Below are 10,662 nucleotides of genomic sequence, written 5' to 3'. Positions count from 1 at the left end.
TTCAAGGTCACAGGGGTCAAATATGTTTAAAACCTTTAAACAACTTCTTCTGAATAACCAAAATGCCCAGGGTGATGATATTTGGCCAGTAGCATGCTGGGATGAAGGGCTACCAAGTTTGTTCAAATGAATGACCTTGACCAACTTTCAAGGTCACAGGTGTCAAATGTCTTAAAATCTTCAAACAACTTCTTCTCAATAACCAAAAGGCCCAGGGTACTGATATTTGGCCTGTAGCAATCAGGGCTACCAAATTTGTTCCAATGAATGACCTTGACCCACTTTCAACCTAATGTCATTGTTTGACATTCAAGGTCACACTGATATTCTGCCTGTTGCTGTATTTTAGTCCACTTTTAAGTTTACAAGTGTGAGATTAATACCAGGTGAGCGATGCATGCCCATTGGGCCTCTTGTTCATTCTCTTACATATGCTTGTCTAATTTATCCATGTTTTCAAAAACAGAAATGGTATTATTTTGGTTTTTAAGCTCATTTTGAAAACAGCAAACTATATTTGTGATTTACCATACCCGTCTTGGTACCCCCTGAAACCCACTTTCGGTCAAAGTTTTACCTTTGTTTTTCGGTATGTCATACAATAGGACATCTTTGAACAAAATAAGGAGGTGAAAATCTGAATATACCGGGGCCCAAAAAAATAGACACCCTTCTTTTCATAATGAACTATACCAACCTTTGAATTGGAGGAGTTTTAATGTGTTTCTAGGGGTGAATAAGTAAAAACGTGCAAAAACGAAGTAAATTACCTGATTGATTCCTGTATACAGTAATGGTATCACCTCTTGTCACCGTTATCCTTAAATACCATTTAATCCTGGAGCTATTAGCATTCAAGTGTGAGCCATTTTGCCAAGTTTATAAATGGCCGTTAAAGTTTGAGAGGGAAATACTTGTTACTTATATATAAAGATAAGTTATAATGTAGGTCACTCATGTGAGCAGAGATTTCCTAACCTGAACTAATGTGTAAGATTATTTTTCTCACGTGAGGAAATAATTGAAAATGAGCATTACAAGTGAACAATTTCTTTGCTGACATAAACAAACTGGAATCTCATGTGCAAACTTTAAACTTGCATACATTTCTAACTTATTTCTGCTGCTCATTAGTTTCTCATGTGCAAAAGTTAGATTTTTCTGTATGGGCCACATATATATATAAGTGTTGTTTGAGTTAAGAACTTGCCATATACAAGTCAATAAGATGTATGCACACAGTGTTTTGAGTCAATAAGATGTATGCACACAGTGTTTTGAGTCAATAAGATGCATGCACACAGTGTTTTGAGTCAATAAGATGTATGCACACAGTGTTTTGAGTCAATAAGATGTATGCACACAGTGTTTTGAGTCAATAAGATGCATGCACAGTTTTTTGAGTCAATAAGATGCATGCACACAGTGTTCTGCGAGCCAATAAGATACATCTATTGTTGTCAGTCGATGATAAGCATATGTACAGTGTGTTGTGAGTCAGTCACTGAATGGTTTATCAACCCTGTAGCCTTATTCTGAGCGATATGTTACATATTACATTGGCCAAAATAGTCATTGGCATATTTATAAAGTTTTATCTCAAAATCAATTTTTGCCATGATGCAATCATTCTTGTGCATTAAACAACCTTGTTTACAACATGTCAGTTAGATATTGTGAATCCACTGCAAATTACTTTAACTCATTCCCCCCTGAAGATACATTTGAACTCCTCCAATTCAAAGGTTGAAATTAAAGTTCCATTATGAAATTTCAGGGGTGAATGAGTTGAGTAGCTCTCCTTTGTAGGGTACCTTGGCCAAATGCAGGTAGTCCAATTAACCAGGTGATAAAATGAAGTTGTTGTGTACGACCTTGAAGGATACGTTGTGACCTTCAGGACTTATTAATTGACCTTTATAGTAATTTCACACAAGATCCAGGTATAAACCAATGGAGTTAATTGAAATTTAGGATTGAGTAATGCTTTGGTCAATCATTTATGGTGATAAATCAAGTTGATCTTGAGACACATCAACAATAAACCATTTTACATTTCATTTCGTCCCAAGACAAGCATTTCATGATCACTACCCAATTGTAATAGACATAAACAAGATTTATACTTAAATGATCTGTTTGAAATTAACAGCAAGGAATGTGTCTTGCTTTTATAGCAGTTAACATTGAATATACTTCTATTATAAGTCTTAAAAACAACAAAGGTATACCACTTGGGTGTACTGTGTACAATCTCAGGGTTGAGTGAAGCTGAACAAACACGGGGACGGGTGATTAAGCGTACGACAGCTAGATGTGTCGAACTACTTCCTGACCGGTTGTGATTTGTCATTTTGACCTCCTGGTTTTATTTTTGATCAGCAATTTATACTCCAATACACATGACTTACTTGTCAAGGAGCATTTCATGTTGAGTCTGTGTGTCTTTAAAATCGTATTTGATCTACTTTGATTTGGAAATTTTCAGGTGCTGCATGTTTCTAAATGAGTTTATGATGTGACAGAGTCATAAATCATGATTCACACACCTATATTGGTATCTACGTATACCTGATCACTTGCCAAAATATATGGTTCCCAGTTTCCACTTGATGGGTGCGAGTTGTAATCAGATCTGTTCAATTTTGTTATCAAACTATATGTGTTGACATTGTATAGTAAAAATTTGGTCAAACCGTATTGCTCTTGTCAATTTGTACTTATCATATAACCTGTCTGATCGGACGTGGTGTTTATTACTCATTTACCCCTGAACACACATGTGAACTCTTCCAATTGAAAGGTTGGAATAGTCCATTATGAAATTTCAGGGGTGAATGAGTCAAGTTATGGTGTGTCTAACCTGTAAAATTCGGACCCTGTCTACTCAGGAAGTTGTCATGCTCCACTGATTTTTTTAAATATATTCCAGCCTTTCAATTTTCTATGGTTGACTGTCCCTGCAAAAGAGCTTTCCCAGGCTGGATGTTAAATATGTGATCTGTTAATTTTCATTCTAAAATATCAATAATTAAGCATCAATTCTGGATATTTTCTTTTATTACTATTCTTATGTCAGTGGTATATTTCAATTCATTAAATAAAAGGCCAGACAAAAAAATATATGATTCCTGTAGCATGTATGAAAATTTCAGGGTGGGTACATTTTTAGGGTATTTTGACAATTTTGAACACTAGTTTTAATTAGAAATGAAAAAGAATAATTGAATATCAAACTTCAACTAATAGGTAAATGATATGCTAAGTTTTGTTTTTTGCCCTGAATATATGTAAAAGGAATTTTTTGTATGTTTATTTGAAGACCACAAGTCAATTTAAATTCTGTGGATATCTATTTTTTGTTTTCAGTGTTAATAATTGTGAAAATATCAGCAGTAAAAATGTTTACCTAACATATCATTAATAACCTAACAAGCTTGATATATTGGAGTCCAGAGCTACTGGTTGGTTCCAAAAGGTTGTTATACTGAATTTTTCAGTCCAAAAGGGGTGGGGGGTTAGTTCGACTTTAATTGTTTAGTCTCCGGGGGCAGTAAAGACTGAATTGTTCAGACCTAGGGGGAGTTAGACTGAATTGTTCAGTCCCAGGGGGAGTTAGACTGAATTGTTCAGTCAAGATTTCACACAAGATCCAGGTATCAACCAATGGAGTTAATTGAAATTTAGGATTGAGTAATGCTTTGGTCAATCATTTATGGTGATAAATCAAGTTGATCTTGAGACACATCAACAATAAACCATTTTACATTTCATTTCGTCCCAAGACAAGCATTTCATGATCACTACCCAATTGTAATAGACATAAACAAGATTTATACTTAAATGATCTGTTTGAAATTAACAACAAGGAATGTGTCTTGCTTTTATAGCAGTTAACATTGAATATACTTATATTATAAGTCTTAAAAACAACAAAGGTATACCACTTGGGTGTACTGTGTACAATCTAAGGGTTGAGTGAAGCTGAACAAACACGGGGACGGGTGATTAAGCGTACGACAGCTAGATGTGTCGAACTACTTCCTGACCGGTTGTGATTTGTCATTTTGACCTCCTGGTTTTATTTTTGATCAGCAATTTATACTCCAATACACATGACTTACTTGTCAAGGAGCATTTCATGTTGAGTCTGTGTGTCTTTAAAATCGTATTTGATCTACTTTGATTTGGAAATTTTCAGGTGCTGCATGTTTCTAAATGAGTTTATGATGTGACAGAGTCATAAATCATGATTCACCCACCTATATTGGTATCTACGTATACCTGATCACTTGCCAAAATATATGGTTCGCGGTTTCCACTTGATTGGTGCGAGTTGTAATCAGAGCTGTTCAATTTTGTTATCAAACTATATGTGTTGACATTGTATAGTAAAAATTTGGTCAAACCGTATTGCTCTTGTCAATTTGTACTTATCATATAACCTGTCAGATCGGACGTGGTGTTTATTACTCATTTACCCCTGAACACACATGTGAACTCTTCCAGTTGGATTTGCATTGTGTTATTTGTATTAATTACGTCTTCCAATTCTGTTTTACAGTCACAAGATGTTTTACTTGGATGAGCAGACGCAGTCCTACATCATCTTCTTTATCGCGATCCTGTGTACTGTCGGCTACTGTGTCATGGTGTTCTGTATGCTGGTGTCGATCATCACAACGTAAGTCTAACACAGCCTACTATTGAAATTATTATCAGATTAATTGCGAATTGCTTTTACTTGATTCTCAAATTATTACCCTATATATCCATGTATAATACTGCTACTTTTCTCTAGGTAGTCTATCATAAGTATTATCATTCGAACACATCATACTTTCTATCCTGTCGAGTATCTTATTGTTATTATCCTTGAAATAATAAAATTATTTCCCTTGTCATCCACTCGCACTACCAATTATCTCCCTTGTTATATCTGTTCCTTTTACAAATTTTCCCTCCTGTTTTCTTCATACTATCTGATCATGCTACAAATTATCTCCCTTGTTATATCTGCTCATGCTACAAATTATCTCCCTTGATATATCTCCTCAAGCTACAAATTATCTCCCTTGTTATATCTGCTCATGCTACAAATTATCTCCCTTGGTATATCTTCTCATGCCACAAATTATCTCCCTTGTTTTCTTCATACATAAAAAAATATCTCCCTTGTCATCCTCTAGCAATTAAAATGATTTCTGTATTAGGTCTGTGCTCTCCATGAATTATCTCCCTTGTTACCACAAATTATTCCCCTTGTATTTCCTCACCATTTTTTCATCCTTGTTAAATATTGATGTGCCTTAATTTAGACTCAGCAGTCCTAAATATTTAGTTGACCATGTACTAAAGTCATGAAAGACTAGCCCAACATTGAGATTGTATAGGGGTTTGTCTTATAGACATTTCAGATAATATAGGTGGGAACTTGTTTTTGTGTTGACACGTTGGATAAGGGACACATTTATGTCACTGAGCATGTGCTTTGGAGAAAGGATGTCCTATTGCCTTTTAACATATCAAAAAACTTGATGTTCTTGCTGATTTTTGGTGATTTTTGTATCATTGGATTAACAATAACACATATTTAGGCTGATTTTACTTTTAACAAGATTTTTAGCTATCCTGGTTGTCCTATGGCAGGAAAGACCAAAATATATTTGTTGATTTATTTTTTTATCCAATCAAACACTAATATCAACATTTTACTGCAATTAATATAAAAGTCTACGCTTGTTTGTAAAGGGTTTAACGCTGTTGCCTCCTTGCAATGATAATTTTTTTTTATATAAAAGAGGCGTTTTGCTGTTGAAAACTAGCTTTAATAAGGAGGCATTAATCCAGATGTCCAATGGATTTGTTTTGTAATTTCAAGGTTGACATGGAAAGTGAATTCCAAAAGGTTAGATGAATGTTTTATTTCGAAAGAAGAGTGATGTTCTAATCCTGTTTATTTTCTGAATCATGTTGCAACTTTTTAAGCTTAAAGCTTTCACACATGTGTGGAGAGTTGTTTACTGTGCCGAGTCCTCAGGTCAGAACATGGTGGTAGAAATATGGAGTTTTTCAGAGATATGATATATAATAATTCAAAAATTGCATTTATAGGTTCTTTGGCTGCTTTAACTCATCCACCCCCGAAATTTCAATAGAACTATTCCAACCTTTGAATTGGAAGAGTTCAAATGTGTCTTCAGGGATGAATGAGTTAAAGGCCTTTTAAAAGTTTTATCTTTCTTTAAAAGTTAGTTCTAGATTACAATTGCTTAATTGTCATAAGTAATGTCTTTAAACACAAGGTTATTTATCTATAGAAGATCAATATATTCTTCAGATAAAACTGTCAAAATATCTTTCTCTTGAAAAAATACATCAACGAAGATGTTAATGGAGCATTAGGGATACCATTGAGTACTTAATGTTTTATTACAAAGAAAGCGAATATTTTAACCAGCATTACATACAGAGACTATTTGAAAACACTTTGGAGATTGAAGATAAGTCTGTTGGGTGATTATTTACTATCCAATGTAAATTTCACAGGGTCGAGGAGATAATGTGTTATGGTTAGAGGTTTTATAAAGGTTAGACCAGTATATAGTAATAATTAAGTTTAAGGATCCCTGCCCCACTGTGCTGTCATTTTTCCTATACACAGTAACCTCCCCTTAACTTCCATTTAATTATAACTGTAGCTCATTTGGGTTGGTTCACTTGGTTGACCAGGTTGCTCAATCGCTTAATTACATCGATAGTATAACAATCTGAAGTCCAGGGTTCGAATCCTAGTCCAGTCTCGCTGAACTTTTTATAATCGAAACAATCTTGTTGATTATATTTTGTTTATTTCATCCTCATTATTCTTCATAAATGCCCCACAAGGTAAAGTTTTCTTTTCAGAAATGATTTATCAAGGCTTAAGTCAAGTATACTTAGTTATAGCATCGGGCAGTGGTACAGGGAACCTTAAAGATTTTCTGCAGGGTCGGAGGGTATGTGTACTGAATACAATAGCAGTAAGGGTTATAATGTATCAAATCACTTATTTATTTTTTGTATAAATTCCAATTCGCAAGGAGAGGCTATTGCTAATTTAAAGCTCAAACAGTCCAACCTGTATAAAGAGACCACCCTTAGTAAGTCCAAAATATGGTTTCTTAAGGCAGTTGGATTCGTAATACACGTTCATATCACCATGAAATCACTACAATTGGGAACATTTAAAGTGGTCTCTTAACACAGGTGATATCTTCATACAGGTGGTCACTTAACACAGGTGACCTCTTAATACAGGTTCAATTCACAATGAAATCACTTCAGTTTGGTACATTAAAGTGGTCTCTTACTACAGATGATTGCATGAGCAGGTTTACTTTATCTGTTAATACACAATTTAACAAAGAACACATAGTGGTCATTTTCAGTTTTTGAATTCAAATCGTTGAAGATTTGTCTTTGTAAGAACTTTTGCAAAAGTAAGTGCTCACGAACAAGTGAGATTTACGTGGATGCTGTGTAAAAATCTTGTGTAGGGTTTCAGAAGGGAACTTTTGACTGGATGACCTGTCACGGTTCATCACGAAACCCGAGTATCCACATGACGATGCTTGCTATGGTGACCAATGTGTTCTTGCTGTTTTTCAGGTTTTGTTTGAGGAGGTATATAACACTTGCTATTTCCAGCTGTGTCCTGTGGTTGACTAACTGTACCTTATACACACTGTGGCTTTAATTGGTTTCTAATTGTTTATCTATCACATTTTAATCTGCTTAATTAAGCCTCTTGCCTTGTATGCATCTAATTACCATCACTTACCATGCAATTGGGCCAATCAGATGTGCTCTTACTAATCAATTACATCATGTTCGGAGAATTAAATTTTCTTTATCTGTGTGAAAACCTCGGTTAATTCTCTATGAGTAGGTTGGGTACAGAGAAACAGTCGTCAACAACCTATTTTGTTAATTCAACTTAAATTAAAAAAAAAAAAAAAAAAAAAAAGGGACATGTTATGACAGCTATGATGTACGTAAAATGTATTTAAGTTAGGAGATGGCTTAATTGAGTTGTAAGAACTTGTGCCAAATCCTTTTTGTCATTTTCAAGGCAATAAAAAATATGTTTAAACTAATCAATGACAGCCAATCACGTATCATTTTACTTAAATGTCAAGACAAAATATATTTAAACTAAAAAATTAGAAACATTTAATTCAAATTACCCTTGATCCCTTCAGACTATGCCAATTCATTTTATAAAAACAAATTTTAAAATGATGGTTAAAACTGTCACAGATTATTGAGGCAATTTTGGTCATCGCATAAGAGCAGGATTATGGGTAATGTTTATATTCATTTTAACAATGAGAAGGGAAAGTTTTGACGTGCAGCTTTAAAAGTGGATCAGTTTTTAAATTGAAAGAATTAAATAAGACGAAATCAATTGTATAGTATGAAATTTTAAAGATTCGTCAAGAAGTTTTTAATTTAAATAACAAAATAATCAAATTTAATAATAAAGTTATTAGCTAATTGTAACAACAGTTATATATAATAGTACTCAGCGTACAGTAAACACATTTGAAGATGAAAATCTTCAGTCTTGCAAACATGGGGTTGTGATGTATTTTTCAAGTTTATTGGTGTTTTTTTTGCCACAATGCTAGGAAAGAAAGAAAAAAGGAAAGAAGAAAAAACCATTTGATATTTAGCATGATTCAGATTGTACAATTTAAATATTTTCACTTTTTCACATTTTTTTCAGTTTGTTAATGTAAGCTTTGCCTGCTTCAGATATTTTTGTTCACTTTACACAGAAATTTATTAATAATATTGAAATACAATAGTATGCATGAAATCTGGTGGGTTGAAATGTCTGTGGTGGTTTCATTAAAAGCTGTCCTGGATATCAATATTGGTTACGGTTTGTACATGTACAAACAGAGCTAGCTTTTAGTTATGATTCATTTTCACCAAATGTAATTAATGAATGGCATGGGCTCCTGTTCAGAGTCACACTGTGTAGTATGACAGTACAGCATTTCACAAATAGCAAATTCATATTTCCAATCATATTTTACTTTGGCCATTGGCGCCAATGGTGCTTTACAGCCTTAGGCCTGACACAATGTTATGTTTCATACACCTCAGAAATTTGTTGTTTTTCCCTGAAGATTATATTTTAAATCACAACCTCATTGGCATTGATGCTGAAAAAATGTTTTTGAAAACAATTGCTATAATTTTCATGCACATCTATGCTACTAACACCCATTATTAGTTTCTCAAAATCAAAGCTTTTTATTCACAGTTATCTCCCCTGGGAGAGTTCTCCTTGCCGTGTATTGTTACCGCTTTCTTCATTTAAATTTAAGATACCACAATAAATACAGATACTTGAAGCTGTATCTCTTCCCATTATATATTTTTAACAGAATATTATTGTTAAAAAGAAGTTTGACAATATTTTTGTTAGAAAAAATTTGGACAATATAATAATGTTTTTGCTGTATCATGATATTATATATTGGTGTTATATTGTAAGTAATAATGAGGGGGCATTACTGTATTCAAGTTCATAATATTCCTGGGGTATTTAAGGTCATAAGAGATTATGCAAAATTAAATACCCAGCAAATATTATCATAATGAACTATAATCTCTGTGAATATATACAAGCACACAAATACATCAACATACTTACCCATTAACAGCCCAAAAACTCTGTCAACAAGCTTCAACCAGTTGTCCATAGTGAAACTGTGGCAGTGTTGATACCAATTTAATGTCAAACCCTACGTATACCCTACCAGGGTTGTTACAGCACATGTCAAGCCCTTCGTATACCCTACCAGGGTTGTTACAGGACATGTCAAACCCTACGTATACCCTGCCAGGGTTGTTACAGCACATGTCAAGCCCTACGTATGCCCTACCAGGATTGTTACAGGACATGTCAAACCCTACGTATTCCCTACCAGGGTTGTTACAGCACATGGCAAACCCTACGTATACCCTACCAGGGTTGTTAAAGGACATGTCAAACCCTACGTATACCCTACCAGGATTGTTACAGGACATGTCAAACCCTACGTATACCCTGCCAGGGTTGTTACAGCACATGTCAAGCCCTACTTATACCCTACCAGGATTGTTACAGGACATGTCAAACCCTACGTATACCCTGCCAGGGTTGTTACAGCACATGTCAAGCCCTACTTATACCCTACCAGGATTGTTACAGGACATGTCAAACCCTACGTATTCCCTACCAGGGTTGTTACAGTACATGTCAAACCCTACGTATACCCTACCAGGATTGTTACAGCACATGTCAAACCCTACGTATACCCTCCCAGGGTTGTTACAGCACATGTCAAACCCTACTTATACCCTACCAGGGTTGTTACAGCACATGTCAAACCCTACGTATACCCTACCAGGGTTGTTACAGCACATGAAGTATCACATTCTGATCAACAAGCTCTCATGGTAAGGTATACAAAATTCATCCGTAAATTTGTCATGTCCATGACTCTAGGACTTTTCAGTGCCTTTTATAATTATTTACCCAAAGGGGACGAATGATAAGGGAAAAGCCAGTAACCACGAAATTTTGACCTGAGGCAATGTTGAACGATTTTAGACTCCTGTGAA

The 10,662-nt window shown here is 34.7% G+C and overlaps 1 protein-coding gene across 7 annotated transcripts in view; it reads left to right on the top strand.

Annotated features, from left to right (window-relative positions):
* Positions 1–10,662, top strand: part of LOC110451185 (ceramide glucosyltransferase-like) — a 68,428-nt gene that overhangs the window by 38,996 nt on the left and 18,770 nt on the right. For 6 of the 7 annotated variants that reach the window (XR_002463044.1, XR_002463043.1, XR_002463042.1 and 3 more), the window contains exons 3-4: positions 4,565–4,684; positions 7,651–7,665. Coding sequence is in view for 4 of the 7 variants with exons in the window: in XM_021499059.1 (XP_021354734.1) it covers positions 4,572–4,684; positions 7,651–7,665 (128 nt within the window). In the remaining 3 variants the exon portion in view is untranslated. The remainder of the gene's footprint in view (positions 1–4,564; positions 4,685–7,650; positions 7,666–10,662) is intronic. The other variant, XM_021499062.1, reaches the window with a different exon arrangement.

The sequence above is a fragment of the Mizuhopecten yessoensis genome, unplaced genomic scaffold (genome assembly GCF_002113885.1).
Source record: "Mizuhopecten yessoensis strain PY_sf001 unplaced genomic scaffold, ASM211388v2 scaffold5875, whole genome shotgun sequence".
NCBI lineage: Eukaryota > Metazoa > Mollusca > Bivalvia > Pectinida > Pectinidae > Mizuhopecten > Mizuhopecten yessoensis.
The sequence above is the reverse complement of the archived record's forward strand: the minus strand, read 5'-3'. Positions and strand labels throughout refer to the sequence as shown.